The 18,052-nt window shown below is 46.5% G+C and overlaps 1 protein-coding gene across 1 annotated transcript; it reads left to right on the forward strand.

Moving 5' to 3' along the window:
- The first annotated feature begins 2,362 nt into the window (after positions 1 to 2,362).
- Positions 2,363 to 5,009, forward strand: LOC124655412 (protein EMBRYO DEFECTIVE 514-like). Its single transcript, XM_047194339.1, has 2 exons — positions 2,363 to 2,779; positions 4,454 to 5,009. The coding sequence occupies exons 1-2, from the start codon at positions 2,429 to 2,431 to the stop codon at positions 4,811 to 4,813; spliced, it is 711 nt and encodes a 236-aa protein (XP_047050295.1). The 5' UTR covers positions 2,363 to 2,428; the 3' UTR covers positions 4,814 to 5,009.
- Positions 5,010 to 18,052: the final 13,043 nt, after the last annotated feature.

An 18,052-nucleotide genomic window follows, 5' to 3' on the forward strand; every position in this document is an offset into this window, starting at 1 on the left:
ACGCTCATCCACAGCAGCGCCACGCCGCTCGCGTGCCTGGCCATGGCCGAGGCGCCGCAGAACGTGAACGCCGTCGTCAACGTCATCGGCATCGCCAACCTGCAGCAGCAGAACGTCAGGGTCGTCTTCGACGCCGCCAACTCCCGGGTGGGATTCGCGCGCGAGTCCTGCAACTGAGATTTGTGGCGCGCGACACGAAGTTTAGCGTCTCCATGCATGAAATTAGTTTATTAATTAATCTCGACGCGCGCTGGCGTCGTCTTCTTGTTAATTGATGATTTGTGGCTCAATTTTCTAGTGTGTGAAATAATGGGAAGTGGCATCGGACTATGTCACGTGTGGTGTGTGCTGTGTTTCTACTGTATACGTGTCGATACGACTAGGGAATTAATTTGCTGGCAACTGTTTTACTGGTGTGGTTCATTTGACTGTTCTGCAGCTTGCAACTTGCAAGAGATTGATTTACAGGCCAGGCGTAGTTGCAGGACTAATTTCACATTGTGATTAGGTTTGACTAAGGGTGGAAATTGATTGGGTGCGGATTGAATAGTGTTCTTCTTATATCCATTCTCATATTTTTAAAATAAATACGGATGCGAGTGCGGATGTTGATGAATATTAATATGGAGCGTGTTTTCTCCATTCAACAAATAACGAAATAATAGACTCATAATACTAAATCACATGCATAATGATATAATACATACTCTATAAACACCTTCGAGAAAATGAGTTAAAAAAAACTGATTCAGCGGGTCTTGAGATTGATGAAGTCACCACATGCACCTTAATATCCATGAATTCCACTAAAGAATATTATGCCTTAATGAGAACCTAAGGTTAGGCTGAATGATCAGGAGGCGTGTTAGCGTGAGCACGCATGTGTGTATGATGGTGTGTTACTTCACAAAAGGAAACCGACATACATGAGATTTGTCCAAGTAGGTTATAGCCACGTATACGCAATATACATCAATATGATTATTGAAAATGATCAAAACATCCGGTTCCTCTGTCTGAGCAAGAAGCACCATATGAGAGAGAGGGTCCTCTTGCACAACCTAATCACCAGATGCCGACATCATGGGCCGCCTTTATTGCTATGCGCCAGGAGATTCGAGACTCTACAATGCATCAACAGCTGCAAGATGATCTGGTGGAGTACATATAGACGCTCCGAGGCAACGCCAACGCCGACGCCAATTAGTCTGTCTTAATTTGTTTCAAAACTTGTGAAATTGTGTGCTTCATTTGTTTCAGCACTTGTTAAACATTGTACTGATATTCGCCGAATTTGTTTCAGCAATTTCCTGACTCTTGTTCGCCGAACTTGTTAAATTTTATGTCGAATTTGTTTGAAATATGTCAAATGATCGAGGGTGGGGGTTTCTTACCGGGGGGGGGCAGCTGGAACTTCGACGCTCCCCAGACCAAATTTTCCTCCAATTCGGATGAAAATATCGCCGGATTTGGGGCCTGGGGATCGCCAACCAGTGGAGATGCTCTAAGCACTCGATTCTCCACACAGAACCCCCAAAACCCTACAAACACGCCGCAGCCACCGCCACCGCCTCCGCCTCCCCGTCCGAGCAGGGCCGGCTCTGGCCCAGGGCAAGAGGTGCGACGGCCTGGGGCCCATCGAATGTAGGGGCCCATATCTGCTGCATATACTAACTACGGTAGAGTAGAAGGAAAAAAAGAAGATGCCCATGTTTTCATGCACAGCTAGGCCAGGCTTCCAGGAATCGATCGCTCGGATTGACTTCCCTCAATCTAATTAAGCACGGAGGTCGCCTTTCGCCTCACCTTCCCTTGCCTCATGCCTGAAATCCCTAATCCCTATTCGGCTAATGAAGCACCACTAGTAAATCTCGAATAGTCTGAGACCGAGGCATAGGTTCATGGGATTAGGGAGAGATCAAGATCAGCAGGTAAATCTCGGATCGAAAACTCAACAAGACCCTGCTAGCTGACTCTAGGTTTTCGTGTTTAATCAAAATTATCAATTTCTGACTGTTTGATCTTTCTTTATACAACAATGTGACTGTTTGTTCTTTCTTTCCGCAGCAATGTGAGGCTGCAAATGCTTCCGTTCGGTTTGTCCGTTCTTGGTCAATTTCAGCTTATTTCTCATGATTAATTGATTACTTGAGGCTTGGAGGTTTTTCCTCACCCTATTTCTCTTACTTATTTCACTGTAGCTTCTATAATGGTTTGAGATGAAGGCAAGAAAATTTATCGAAATTTTGATGCGACTAAAAAATTATTTGTGTTAAATAGCTCACAAAAAATAACCATGCATTTATGCAATTGATTTTTTCTCCCTTGGGCCCATTGATAGAACTTGCCCTGGGGCCTTCGAAATCCTAGAGCCGGCCCTGAGCCGTCGATCTCCGGCTACCCTCTACCCCCACACCCATCTCCGGCCATGGCTGAACCCGAGGCACCCGCCGCCGCAGCAACAGCCATGGAAACCGAGGCCCCGGAGGCGAACCCTAGCCTGAAGAGGGAGCGGGAGGAGGCGGACGACTCCGCCGCCGCCGCCGCCGCCGCCGCGACCGAGGCGGCGGAGGAAGCGCCTGCCAAGAAGGCGAAGGTGGAGGAAGATGCGAAGGAGGCGGAGGATGCTGCGGTGAAGGGGGAGGAGGACGAGGGGGCCAAGGCAGATGAAGGGAAGCCCGTGAAGTTGGGCCCCAAGGAGTTCGCCTCGGCCGTCGACATGTTCGACTATTTCTTCGCGCTTCTCCACTCGTGGTCGCCGCAGCTTGATTTCAACAAGGTGAGGCCGTCAGGGTTATCTGGCCTCGCGCTGATGCGGTTACATATTGACATATTGTTAAGCTTTTACAGTGATGTGCTATGTGTTTGTAGTCAGTTTAATCTTACGAGTTTGTAGACTATTGGCAGTGTGAAGCTGGTAGGTTGATTTGATTAGTTCAAGGAGTTCATGGTGCCTGGACCCGGATTAGGCAAAGCCTTATTTGCTTGATTTGCTCCAAGTAATCTAATAGGACTCATGCATGGGCTGCGAAGGTTGCAAGTTTGCAGTAGTGAAGGTTGGGCGTGTTGTTGTAAGTTGGAGCTAATTATATGCGATGCTTAGGCCTCACAGCATTCTAATTTGAGTGAGTTCGTTGCCGTTTTGGACGCTATTCTGCTAGAAAAGATTGAAGTTTTAGGGTTTGCTTATGTGCATTCCAATGCTATTTGGTATCCTCAAATGTTCAGTCTTATGTAATGTTAGTCCTGCCTGCACAGTAGCAACCTATTGGTTTGATTTGATTAGTTTCAATGTTCTGGTGTGCTTGGATTAAGCATGGTTGATCTTTTACTTATTTTACTGCTGTTTCTTATTTCTCATATACAGTTACATTAGACATTTGTAATTAAGGGCTTTGGTCTTTGGCTGGATTTATTGGGCTTCCATGTGTGAATTTTCATTGAGTGGTTTTGTGTTTGTTTTTGCTGCATATGTAGTTTTATTTTCATGTTGTATTTGCCCCAAGTTTATGTTAAGTAATCTGTTCATCGTTACCTTTGATATGACAGTGACAAGTAGCTCCAGTCAAGACTGAAAACCTCATTAGGTCGATATAATTCTTCCTTGATATGTTTTTATTTGAAGTTGACATCGCTACCAGTCTGAAGGATATCTAGCTGGGACTTTGGTTCACTACTTTATTTCCCTGCAAGTGCTTTGTAGGCCATAAACTGCGTGTTTCAATTTGGTTGTGCATTGGTAAGGGCTTAGTGTTAGTATTGAGTTGTTAACAAAATATGTAAACCATCGCCTCAGCATTATTAACTCACCTTCCAAGTTTTTAGTTTCTATGTGGCTATGCATTGGACAGGGATTTTGTTGCCCTTCATGTCGTGTGCATTGCTAGACTTTGGTTCACTACTTCATTTCCCTGCAAGTGCTTTGTAGGCCATAAACTGCTAGTTTCAGTTTGGTTGTGCCATGGCCATGCTCTTTTTGGTAAGGGTTTGGTGTTAATATTGAGTTAATAAAAAAATCTAAACCATTACCTCAGCATTGTTAACTTACCTTCCAAGTTTTTAGGTCCTAGGTGGCTATGCATTGGACATGGAAATTTTTGCCCTTCTTGTTTGACATTGCTAGACTTGTGAGCTATTTACTCTTATAGCTTCAGCATGGCATGGCATGATATGATATGATAATCAAGTGAATTGGGTCTATCTGTTGTTTTGGCGTAATCTTGTTTAAATTGATTTAGAAACTTCGAATTGGCTGGCCCTTGACCTGCTTATATGCAATTTAACATATTGACCACATTTTAGGATTATGTTAGTTTATGGGAGCTATACTTCATACTTTTGAGATGCCTATGATGTATTGTATGCTCTTCAAGCTTCAATTTTCCAGTTGACAGTTCATTATTGTCATCTGCATTGTGAGGCAGAGTGCTAATTTGCATCTTACGCTTTGCAGTATGAGCAAATGGTGTTGGAGGACCTGGTGAAGAAAGGCCATGCTGAGCCCGAGAAGAAGATTGGAGGAGGCATTGAAGCCTTTGAGATCCGCAACCACCCGGTGTGGCAGAGCCGTTGTTTCTTCGTTCGCAGGGTTGATGGCTCTGCTGACGATTTCAGCTTCCGCAAGTGCGTCGACAACATACTTCCTCTCCCTGAGGACCTGAAGATTGGCAAGAAGTCAAATGGCAATAAGGGTGGTGGTGGTGGCCACTACAGGGGCAGTGGTGGAAGAGGAGGAGGAGGCCGAGGTGGTGGTGGTGGCCGAGGTGGAGGCGGCTACCGTGGCGGTCGTGGCCGGGGTAGGCGTGGCAACTAGGAGGAACACAATAATAAGCCCCACAATTTTGCCTGTCCAATGCCAATCGTTGCAATTGAGGCAGGTTGTTGCAATTGAGGCATTTATCATGACCTATGCGTGTTTGTTCCCCTGTCCTAGAGACCTATGCTCCACTTATGTACTGTGTGCAACTGATATATGATCCTTGGATGCTTTGCCATCACGCTGTTCTTTACTTTCTGTTATTCGGTTATTCCGTTGCTCTGTCAATGTTGATGCATCACCATCATTCAGTTATTCCAGTTTGGCGTGGATGAGGGCATGCAGTCAAATCGAGTTGGTTTTGTTCATGCGTTTTTGCTGTGGTCTTGCTAAGAAACCTGCTTCAGAGCTGAATATATTCCTCGCCACTCCAGGCTGCTGCTGGTCTTTAGGACGACGCGATAATGATGATTCTCTCCGGGTAATCAGCGGAATTGACCAGTGAGTGGCTACTTTCTCTGGGTAGGGAAAAAGATGGATGCTTTCTTGGTCACTTGTGGCATATATATCCAGTTATGCACTAGCAGCATCTGTGCTGTGTTTCGGGAAAAAAAAGAGGAGGCAGCAGCACTAGTGCTGTCCGTTTGTCTGTTGCTTGCTTGCGCCATTTTTTTTTATAATACATTTTTTTCTTTATTTTCAGAAATAATATTCGTTTTTGATAATTTGCATAAATAATACATCGTCGGGGAAACGAAACCCGATTAGACGAAATCGGGGTAGGCCAACCCGATTGATCCCTATCGGGATAGTATAGCCCGATTCTGTGGGCTACCTGAAGTTTGCTATTTTACTTTATAGTAATCGGGATTCTGTAACCCGAAAGGAACTTATTCGGAACTAAGAGCATCTCCACTCGTTGGCGCTCCTCACGCTCAAATCCGGCGAAAGTTTCGTCCGGATTGGAGGAAAAATTGGCCTGGGGAGCGCCGAAGTTCCAGCCGTCCCCCCCCCAGGTCACCCCCAACTTGGGGCATTTGACATATTTCAAACAAATTCGACATAAAATTTAACAAGTTCGGCAAACAAGATTCAGAAAATTGCTGAAACAAATTCGGCGAAAATCAGTACAATGTTTAACAAGTGCTGAAACAAATGAAGCACACAAACAAATAAATAAAGATAGACTAGTTCGCGTCGGCGTTGGCGTTGCCTCGGAGCGTCCATATGTGCTCCACCAGATCATCTTGCAGCTGTTGATGCATTGTAGAGTCTCGGATCTCCTGGCGCATAGCAATGAAGGCGGCCCATGATGTCGGCACCTGGTGATTAGGCTGTGCAAGAGGTCCCTCTCTCTCATATGGTGCTTATTGCTCAGCCAGAGGAACCGGATGTTTTCGCTCATTTTCAATAATCATATTGTGTAGGCACACACATCAGTTCATCACCTCCCACATCTAATCTTTGGACCAAGTCATAGCAGGGAACCAGACGACAACAAATCTCTGCTGGAGGACACCAAATGCACGCTCGACGTCTTTTCGGCAAGCTTCTTGTTTCTTCACAAACTCGCAAAGTTTGGGGGTGCTAGGTTTCGAGATAGTCTTCACAAATGTTGCCCACTTTGGATAGATACCGTCCGCAAGGTAGTATCATTTGTTGTAGTGTCGACCATTGATCACATAGTTCACCGGGGGAGCATGACCCTCAACAAGCTTGGAAAAGATCGGGGAGCAGTTTAGGACGTTGATGTCATTGTTGGATCCAATCATACCAAAGAAAGAGTGCCAAATCCAGAGATCATGGGTAGCCACTGCTTCAAGTATCACAGTGCAGCCGTTTTTGTGACCCTTGTACATTCCCTGGCACGCAAACAGACAGTTCTTCCATTGCCAGTCCGGCGTACATGCTTGACAAGCAACCGAGGATCATCATGTACTCCTCGTCTTGGGCGGCGGCTGCCATCTCTTCTCGCATAAGCTCGACGAACATCTGCTCCTCCTCTTCGTCCGAGTCCATGGCCGGCGAGGCAAATGGACGAACACCTGACGGGCGTGGTCGAGGCAACCCGAGCCGCGAGCGACGAGGAGTAGGCCAAAGTCGGAAAACAGGCCGCCGGAGGAGCAGCCAGATAGGCCTCGGAAAATAGGCAGGTGGAGAAGGAGGGACGGCGGAATCTGGGCAACAAGCCGGCGGGGTGGTGCCGGCGACGAGAGAGATACGAGGGGTGGGGGAGATTTTGAGCGAGGTGGCGGTGGGGTTCGTGTGTCGAGTCGCCGACAGATCGGACCCTTCCCCGCTTTTCACTCGTCCGGAGTCCCCGATAGATCCCCGGGGGACCGGGGATGGCGTGGACTCGCCGGATGGATGAAGGTCCAAATCTGGACGAAAACGAGGAACCGGGAACGCGACTGAACCGAATTTTGCCGTCCGAATGGAAAAAGCGTCGCTCGGGGCCTCGTCGGGGACGAGTGGAGATGCTCTAATAACCCGAAGGAAGAAACGCTATCCAATAGTGCCTACCTGTACTTCCTTTCAGTGAATCTATCTTAGTCTTCAGCTGGGCTAGCTAATTCCGTGTCGCTGTCAAGAGAGCAGCAGCAACTGCTCACGCCACCAAAGGCAGCAACTAGTAAGTACATCTTTAATGGAGTGACGCATTTTGGATGTCTAAAATGTCCGCGTGTATTTATTTGCGTCGGCTCAAATGGTCGAAATCGACCGCGCGTTTCGTTTGCATCGGGGTGGCTCCAGTGGCACGCCACATTTTTTCAATTTTACATTTTTTCAACATAAAAACACAACTTACATAGTAAAAGAAAGGAAATTAAAATATAAAACCTAATAACGCCTGCGCCTACTCGCCTGGCTCCGGTACCGGCCACGGCCAGTTGGCAAGCCGGCGGTGGTGGAGGTTGAGCGGCCCACGCCGGTGGTGGAGGTGGATCAGGCCACGCCGGTGGTGGAGGTGGAGCGGCCCACGGGTTGTACGGCGGCGGAGGAGGCGGCGGTTGCACCGGTTGCGGGGCTGATTCCTCGAGCGCCCGTCGTAGGGCCTCTTCCTCGTGAGGCTCGGCGGCAACATGCCGGTGGCGTACCGGGGGCAGCGGCGGCCACCGGTCGGTCCACCTCCGAGACGGGACGCCGAGCCTCTCGATCTCGTCGTCCGTCATCGTCGCCTGGTACTCGAACTCCCGAGCCTCCGCCATGGCCAACTACCATTCATGTAAAATGCAGGCGACGTAGTCATCGCTGTCTTGAAGGAATTGACTAACGCCCTCTACTCCGTCGCCTTCTCCTCCGGGGTAGGCGCATCAGGGTCATCAGAAGACTATGAGATGTCGGAGTCGTCGTCCTCTGCGGCTGCGGCGGCCGCCACCCTGCGGCGTTCCATCTCGACTTCGAACGCCGCGTGGGCCGCCCGCTCCTCCTCTGTTTCCTTCTCCGCACCGCGCGCAGCTGCCGGCGGACCTCCAGGAGCACCCCGCGTACGGCGACGCAAGTCCCAACTGGGACTTGTGGTTCGAGGTGGAGCACGATGCGCGCCGGCGCACGTGCTTCACGTCCGCGATGGCGCGGTCTCGCGCGCAGCCGCGCACGCCTACAAGGCGGGCTGGCCGCGGCCTCGGCGGCCTCTACATCGACGAGCCCCAGCCCCAGGAGGAGGACGGCCCCGAGCTGCAGGCGGCGCTCGCGGCGTCCCACGAGCAGCATGCGACCCAAACGGACACGCGGACGCGGCCGCTGTCCGGGTGTCCGCTCGGCCACCCAAACGGTCCAAAACGGGCGGCCCATCGTGTCCGTTTGGATCGCTCGGTTGGAGATGCCCTTACTATGCATCGACCCGCTGGAGCTAGCACGTGGCGTATTTATTTTTAATCCAGGTGGACGCAAACGGTCGATCATCTTAGGTTTGCGCTGCATACTGCATGTTTGCATCCCTCGCGCGCGCGCTTGCCCATAGCTGGCCTGCTCATGCGCAGGCATGGTGCAGTAAACACCAAGAGCGGTGAGTGAGCTTTTATTGCAAGACGTGCAGTGTTTGACCAAGATTTAAACAATTTTAAAACATGAAAATGAAAACGTTTCAAGTTCACCTCTGGTTCGATCTTGCAGTAACCAGACGTATATATGGATGCAAATTGAGATAATTAATTCATGAAGCATTGGAAATGTCCATCATGTGTCGTGTTTCCCCTCACATGAAAATTGGATTGGTGGCAGACAAGTAAAAGCACATTTATGTGCGACAACCCAAAATGCACATATTTTGCTTAGTTTTCATGCATGCATTAACAATTGTGAATATATACATAAAATGCATGTGGGTCATGATTCAAAAGTTTGACATGTATATGGTTCTTGTGTAGTAGTACTATAGTAGTACCAATCTCACATGTGCTATTTTCTAAAACATTGGTATGGCATGTCTCGTATTTTCCCTAGCTATAAATTTAGAAAAAGATGAGCAATCCATGATGTTCGATTGCCTTTTCTGAACCACCTTTGGCCTGATTTCAAATCTGGTAAAAATCACATGGGTAGGGGACGAGTGTATTTTTTTGGATGCATCGCTCGTATTTGCAAGTTTTGGGGTTCCCACCAATTCAGGGTTTAGGGTTAGGGGGTACTAGTCGGCAACCCGTGCACGCGCACGGGCTAGTTATTTTAGACCGTGCATGCGAAATACTTGTGAATCTTTTTACATGCATGTTTCCAAATGATAGACTTGGTAGTTCTCTAAAAAGTTTCCTATTGATTACATGATATTATGTGTTAGCCATGTGTTAAAACAATGTCCAATAAAACCAAAACAATGAAATTGCATTGATTTGCTAATAAGTTCGTGTTATTTTCTAGTTGGTTTATCGAATACACAAAGAAATTATGCAGAAAAATAAATCACACATCTACTAATGTATCCAATACAATGGTTGAAATATATATCTCTCGTTTCCAACATATAAGGCATATTGGTTTTCCCATAAGTCAAACTTCTTTTAAGCTTGAACAACTAAGAAAACAAATTTAATGGTTGATGAATTTGTATTGACTTGGTATTTTATATGTTTACATTTTTTGATAAAATTTGTCACACTTAAAAGCAGAGTTCCTAGGGCAATATCTATACACCTTATTTTTTTTAGAAGAGGTCATAGTATTTATACAATTGAAAATAGTATTTTGCAACACTTTTCTCAAATATAGAATTATATAATGTTTAGACAGAACGCGATACAAAAGAAATACAAATCGTGCTAGAAAATGAGCAAATATGACATGCCAAAATAATGCTATATTCACATGTTGAGACTATTATTACTATTACCATAGTGGTCGTTATTTCTGAAAAGAAAACATCAGATGAACGATAGAACACACGATTAGTCACTCTTGCAACCTTTATGATCATAACCTTTATCAAATTCAACATCTGTCACGTGTTCCTGTCACCCTGTAAAGTCACGAAAACATTTGCCAAATGACCTTAAAATCAAACACGTTCAAGGTGGAAAGGACACAACAGTTGAAGAAAGCTTAACATGGCCTGCTCGCCCACGCTTCATTGGTCTTTCTACAACAGCTGCAACTCTTCGAACGACCTGTATACGCCTTACTCCGATAAAATCACCATCCACTTCATTCGCTAGCGTTGATGCACAATCTCAGCTGCAGCCTGCAGGCAACAGATTGCACAGGAATACCACAATGAACGCTTACTCTTCATGGATGTAGGCATTAGAAGATTAGCCTTTTATCGCATGGAATAACTAATGGTCTAAAGCTGGCTACCGGCATCGAACTTCTCAGCCACGCACGTGTGCTTTCTCTCGTCCTTCCACGACCTGGATAGATTACTGAACTGCATGCGTGCCCTGTCATGGCGGAAGGGTGAGAAGACGGTGGATCGCTTCACCGGCCGAGATCGCTAGACTTGAGAGTTGAGATATGCCAATATGGCATCATGAGATATACATGGCGATGTGAGGGCTAGCAGTTGTGATTGATCCGTTCCTTTCAAAGGGATTTTTATAAGGAGAAGCTAAGATTGATCTTCACATATATAACCCTTACTATGTAAAATTTATCTCAAGGAAAAACGGTGCACAAAATCATTTTTTTTTCTGTACCATCCCGTATCAAGAGTTGTAGACAACTTGGACTCTTCAATATTTGGTCGGTAGAGGTGCAAAATCTGATCCGTACCTCTATCTTCAGATTAAATCAAACGTGTATGTTGCATACAAACTACATCCACCCTCCTATTAGCTTTCTTTTAAATGTATGTGCAGTTATTATTTCTTTATAAAGGACGTGTACGTCCAGCTAAAGTTTTATCCACACCCGCAATTTTTCTTCCGCGATCTGTACTCCGTAATTTATTTTAACAGACGTGCCGTATTTGGACGTGGTAGCTATATTAGGATTGACACGTTCTGTGGCCTACTATAATTAACGAAACGTGACTACGTAACATTATAAAATACAACTCTCTCCACTAATCCTAGCCATACATTATCCCTAAAGACCACTAAGGGCATCTCCAACCGAGCGACCCATCTCGCGCCCGCGCGTCCAGATGGGTCGAAACGGACAAAACCGCGGCCCAGCGCGCGGATCCATCCCTAAAACGGATGGCCGCGGCGTCCGGGATGACCCAAACCCGGCCCAAATCTTGGACGGGTTTGCGTGGCCGCGGACGCGAAAGGCTGGTCGCTCGCGTCCGCCCCTTGTCCGCCCCTGGCCCGCCTGTCTGCGTCCCAAAACACAAGACCCTCGCACACATCTCCCCACCTCTCCGCCGCCACCCACGGACAGGCGATTTGGGAGCGCGTCGACGCCGGCCATCGTCGTCGAGACGCCGGCAAGCGGGGCGGAAGCTTAGGTCGAGGTCCCGCGCTGCTTTCGCCGCGTCGTAGCAGAGTTGGAGGACGCCGCCGCCGGCGCTGTTGTCCTCTCACCGTCGCGACACCTCCCGCCGTTCGCAGCTGCGCCGTTTCCGCCGGAGGTGAGCTCTCCTGCAACGTGTTTCCAGACCGCACGTCGGCTGAGACGGCCATGCCTGCAGGTCCCTACAGAAGCATTTGGATCGCCTCCGCCTGCGAGGTGTTCGTTCAAATGCTCGAACTAAAATGTGTCCCTTTTCAGATCATGGTGGACAGCGACGACGAATACTACTTCAAGAACTTCATCGACACGTCGTCAGAAGAGGAGTCCGACGACGATTTTTTTCACGGATGCTGCGATGCTCATCCACGAGCACATTGTCTCGCAGATCCCCATGTACCGGGGGTCCTTGCCGAGGCGTGCGGCCGCCTTGGACCGCAAAAGAGAACGCGGCCACGACCAGCTGTACAACGACTACTTCCAACCCACTCCATTGTTCGTGCCGTCCTTGTTTCGCCGTCGTTTTCGGATGACCGGAGCCGCTGTTCCGCCGGATAATGGATGGCGTCAAGATCTACGACGACTACTTCGTGCGAAAGTGGATGCAATTGGCAAGGTAGGCCTCTCTTCGTACCGAGAAATGCACGACGAGCGATTAGGATGCTCGCATATGGCGTTGCCGGTGATTTCGTAGATGAGTACACGCGCATGAGTGAGTCAACCGGCTTGGAATCGATGTACGGGTTCTGCGGAAGCGGTGATCGGTTCGTTCGGAGAACAGTACCTCCGGCAACCTAATGCAGAGGACACAGCTCGTCTGTTGTCGATCAACGCTTTCATGGGTTTTCCTGGGATGCTTGGCAGCATAGACTGCATGCACTGGGAGTGGAAGAACTGCCCCTTTGGTTGGCAGGGGGCATACAACGGCCATTCTGAGGGGTGCACAGTCATTCTTGAAGCTGTTGCTTCCCATGACACATGGATTTGGCACTCTGATGCGTGCAATTAACACACGTCCGTTGGGAACCCCAAGAGGAAGGTGTGATGCAGACAGTAGCAAGTTTTCCATCAGAAAGAAACCAAGGTTTATCGAACCAAGAGGAGCCAAGAAGCACGTTGAAGGTTGATGGTGGCAGAATGTAATGCGGCGCAACACCAGGGATTCCGGCGCCAACGTGGAACCTGCACAACACAACCAAAGTACTTTGCCCCAACGTAACAGTGAGGTTGTCAATCTCACCAGGCTTGCTGTGAACAAAGGATTAACGGTATTGTGTGGAAGATGATTGTTTGCAAAGAACGAGTAAAGAACAAGTATTGCGATAGATTGTATTTCAGATGTAAAGATGGACCGGGGTCCACGGTTCACTAGAGGTGTCTCTCCCATAAGATAAATAGCATGTTGGGTGAACAAATTACAGTTGGGCAATTGACAAATAAAGAAGGCATAACAATGCACATACAAATATCATGATGAGTACTATGAGATTTAATCAAGGCATTACGACAAAGTACATAGACCGCTATCCAGCATGCATCTATGCCTAAAAAGTCCACTTTCAGGTTATCATCCGAACCCCTTCCGGTATTAAGTTGCAAGCAACAGACAATTGCATTAAGTATGGTGCGTAATGTAATCAATAACTACATCCTCGGACATAGCATCAATGTTTTATCCCTAGTGGCAACATCACATCCACAACCTTAGAAATTTCTGTCACTATCCCAGATTTAATGGAGGCATGAACCCACTATCGAGCATAAATACTCCCTCTTGGAGTCACAAGTATCAACTTGGCCAGAGCCTCTACTAGCAACGGAGAGCATGCAAGAACATAAACAACTCATATATAATAGATTGATAATCAACTTGACATAGTATTCAATATTCATCGGATCCCAACAAACACAACATGTAGGATTACAAAGAAACGATCTTGATCATGATAGGCAGCTCACAAGATCGAGCATGATAACACAATTAGGAGAAGACGACCATCTAGCTACTGCTATGGACCCATGGTCCAGGGGTGAACTACTCACACATCAATCCGGAGGCGATCGTGGCGATGAAGAGTCCTCCGGGAGATGATTCCCCTCTCCGGCGGGGTGCGGAGGCGATCTCCTGAATCCCCCGAGATGGGATTGGCGGCGGCTGCGTCTCGGAAGGTTTTCCGTATCGTGGCTCTCGATGCGGGGGTTTCGCGACGGAGGCTTTAAGTAGGCGGAAGGGTAGGTCAGGGGGCCACACGAGGTGGCCACACAGTAGGGCCGCGCGGCCAGGGCCTGGGCCGCGCCGCCCTGTTGTGTCGTCGCCTCGTGGCCTGATGACCCACAAGTATAGGGGATCGCAACAGTCTTCGAGGGAAGTATTACCCAATTTATTGATTCGACACAAGGGGAGACAAAGAATACTTGGAAGCCTTAACAGCGGAGTTGTCAATTCAGCTGCACTGGAAACGGACTTGCTCGCAAGAGTTTATCGATAGTAACGGTTTTATAGTAGTAGCGATGGTGAAATAACGACGACAGAGTAACAAAGACAGCGGTAGTGATTATAGTAAACAGCAGGATTAAAAAATACGTAGGCACGGGGACGGATGACGGGCGTTGCATGGATGAGAGAAACTCATGTAACAATCATAGCGGGGCATTTGCGGATAATAATAAAACGGTATCCAAGTACTAATCAATCAATAGGCATGTGTTCCAATTATAGTCGTACGTGCTCGCAATGAGAAACTTGCACAACATCTTTTGTCCTACCGGCCGGTGGCAGCCGGGCCTCAAGGGAAACTCTTGGATATTAAGGTACTCCTTTTAATAGAGTACGGAGCAAAGCATTAACACTCCGTGAACACATGTGATCCTCACATCACTACCATCCCCTCCGGTTGTCCCGATTTCCGTCACTTCGGGGCCATTGGTTCCGGACAGCGACATGTGTATACAACTTGCAGGTAAGATCATAAACAACGAATATCATGATGAAATAATAACATGTTCAGATCTGAGATCATGGCACTCGGGCCCTAGTGACAAGCATTAAGCATAACAAGTTGCAACAATATCATAAAAGTACCATCTACGGACACTAGGCACTATGCCCTAACAATCTTATGCTATTACATGACCAATCTCATCCAATCCCTACCATCCCCTTCGGCCTACAGCGGGGGAATTACTCACACATGGATGGGGGAAACATTGCTGGTTGATGGAGAGGCGTTGGCGGTGATGGCGGTGATGATCTCCTCCAATTCCCCGTCCCGGCGGAGTGCCGAACGGAGACTTCGGCTCCCGCGACGGAGTTTCGCGATGTGGCGGCGTTCCGGAGGGTTTACGGCGACTTCGACTTCTCCCCGTGCGTTTTTAGGTCGAGGCGAATAAGTAGTCCGAAGGGGGCGTCGGAGGCCAGCCGAGGGGCCACACCACATGGCCGCGCGGGCCCCCCGGGCCGCGCCGCCATGTGGTGTGGGGCCCTCGGGCCTCCACTTCAATTGTCCTTACGGCTCCGTCATTATTCCGGGAAAATAGGCCCTTTCGTCAAAATCCCGAGGTTTTTACGAAAGTTGGATTTACGCACAAAAACGAGACACCGGAACAGTTCTGCTGAAAACAGCGTTAGTCCGTGTTAGTTGCATCCAAAATACACAAATTAGAGGCAAAACAATAGCAAAAGTGTTCGGGAAAGTAGATACGTTTTGGACGTATCATGGCCCCACTTCGTTTCCTCTTCGGACTTCTGGAAGCTTCGTGGAAAAATAGGCCCCTAGGCGTTGATTTCGTCCAATTCCGAGAATATTTCCTTACTAGGATTTCTGAAACCAAAAACAGCAGAAAACAACAAGCGGCTCTTCGGCATCTCGTCAATAGGTTAGTGCCGGAAAATGCATAATAACGACATATAATGTGTATAAAACATGTGAGTACCATCATAAAAGTAGCATGGAACATAAGAAATTATAGATACGTTTGAGACGTATCAAGCATCCCTAAGCTTAGTTCCTACTCGCCCTCGAGTAGGTAAACGATAACAAAGATAATTTCTGAAGTGACATGCTATCATAATCTTGATCATACTATTGTAAAGCACATGAGATGAATGCAGCGATTCGAAGCAATGATGAAGATAATGAGTAAACAAATGAATCATATAGCAAAGACTTTTCATGAATAGTACTTTCAAGACAAGCATCAATAAGTCTTGCATAAGAGTTAACTCATAAGCAATAAATTCTTAGTAAAGGCATTGAAACAACACAAAGGTAGATATAAGTTTCAGCGGTTGCTTTCAACTTTAACATGTATATCTCATGGATAATTGTCAACACAAAGTAATAAAACAAGTGCAATAGGTAAACATGTAAGAATCAATGCACACAGTTTACACAAGTGTTTGCTTCTAAGATAGAAAGAATAGGTAACTGACTCAACAATAAAGTAGAAGATAGGCCCTTCGCAGAGGGAAGCATGGATTACTATTTTTGTGCTAGAGCTTTTCATTTTGAAAACAAGAAACAATTTTATCAACGGTAGTAATAAAGCATATGAGTTATGTATAAGATATCTTATTAGTTGCAAGTCTCATGCATAGTGTACTAATAGTGCCCGCACCTTGTCCTAATTAGCTTGGGTTAACACTGATTATCATTGCATAATATATGTTTCAACCAAGTGTCACAAAGGGGTACCTCTATGCCGCTCTGTACAAGGGTCTAAGGAGAAAGTTCGCATTGGATTTCTCGCTTTTGATCATTCTTCAACTTAGACACCCATACCGGGACAACATAGACAACGGATAATGGACTCCTCTTTTAATGCTTAAGCATTCAACAACGATTAATATTCTCATAAGAGATTGAGGTTTTATGTCCAAACTGAAACTTCCACCATGATTCATGGCTTTAGTTAGCGGCCCAATGTTCTTCTCTAACGAGTATGCATACTCAAACCATTTGATTGTGAAAACCGCCCTTACTTCAGACAAGACGAACATGCATAGCAACTCACATGATATTCAACAAAGGTAAAAGAGTTGATGGCGTCCCCAGAAACATGGTTACCGCACAACAAGCAACTTATTAAGAAATAAGACACATAAGTACATATTCTTCACCACAATAGTTTTTAAGGCTATTTGTCCCATGAGCTATATATTGCAAAGGTAAAGAATGGAAATTTTAAAGGTAGCACTCAAGTAATGTACTTTGGAATGGCGGAGAAATACCATGTAGTAGGTAGGTATGGTGGACACAAATGGCATAGTGGTTGTCTCAAGGATTTTGGATGCATGAGAAGTATTCCCTCTCGATACAAGGTTTAGGCTAGCAAGGTTGTTTGAAGCAAACTCAAGTATAAAACGGTGCAGCAAGACTCACATATAAACATATTGTAAGCATTATAAGACTTTACATCGTCTCCTTGTTGTTCAAACACCTCAACCAGAAAATATCTAGACTTAGAGAGAACAATCATGCAAACCAAATTTTAACAAGCTCTATGTAGTTATTCATTAATGGGTACAAGGTACATGATGCAAGAGCTTAAACAAGATCTATATGAGCACAACGATTGCCAAGTATCACATTATTCAAGACATTATACCAATTACCACATGCGGCATTTTCCGTTTCCAACCATATATCAATGAATGAGGTAGTTCAACTTTCGCAATGAACATTAAAGATAAAGCTAAGAACACATGTGTTCATACGAAACAGCGGAACGTAATATCTCCAATATAAAGGATTGTGGGATCCGACTTTATTCAAACAAAACAAAAACTAAAGCAAACAGACGCTCCAAGCAAAGCACATAAGATGTGACGGAATAAAAATATAGTTTCACTAGAAGAACCTGATAATGTTGTCGATGAAGAAGGGGATGCCTTGGGCATCCCCAAGCTTAGACGCTTGAGTCTTCTTAAAATATGCAGGGATGAACCACGGGGGCATCCCCAAGCTTAGACTTTTCACTCTTCTTGATCATAGTATATCATCCTCCTCTCTTGACCTTTGAAAACTTCCTTCACACCAAACTTCAAACAAACTCATTAGAGGGTTAGTGCACAATCAAAAATTCACATGTTCAGAGGTGACACAATCATTCTTAACACTTCTGGACATTGCACAAAGCTACTGGACATTAATGAAACAAAGAAATTCATCCAACATAGCAAAACATGCAATGCGAAATAAAAAGGCAGAATCTGTCAAAAACAGAACAGTCCGTAAAGACGAATTTTACAGGGGCACTTAACTTGCTCAGATGGAAAAACTCAAAACTAATGAAAGTTGCGTACATATCTGAGGATCACGCACGTAAATTTGCAGATTTTTCTGAGTTGCCTACAGAGACTTCTGCGCGAATTCGTGACAGACAGCAATGCTGTTTCTGCGCAGCAAT

Source organism: Lolium rigidum, chromosome 1 (assembly GCF_022539505.1).
Source record: "Lolium rigidum isolate FL_2022 chromosome 1, APGP_CSIRO_Lrig_0.1, whole genome shotgun sequence".
NCBI classification, from domain to species: Eukaryota; Viridiplantae; Streptophyta; class Magnoliopsida; order Poales; family Poaceae; genus Lolium; species Lolium rigidum.

What these genes read in the sequence shown, in the direction of transcription:
- LOC124655412 (XM_047194339.1), top strand. Translation starts at nt 2,429, where the DNA reads ATGGCTGAACCCGAGGCACCCGCCGCCGCAGCAACAGCCATGGAAACC. An exon ending in CGCAGCTTGATTTCAACAAG is followed by an intron (nt 2,780 to 4,453) that starts GTGAGGCCGTCA and finishes TACGCTTTGCAG; the next exon opens with TATGAGCAAATGGTGTTGGA.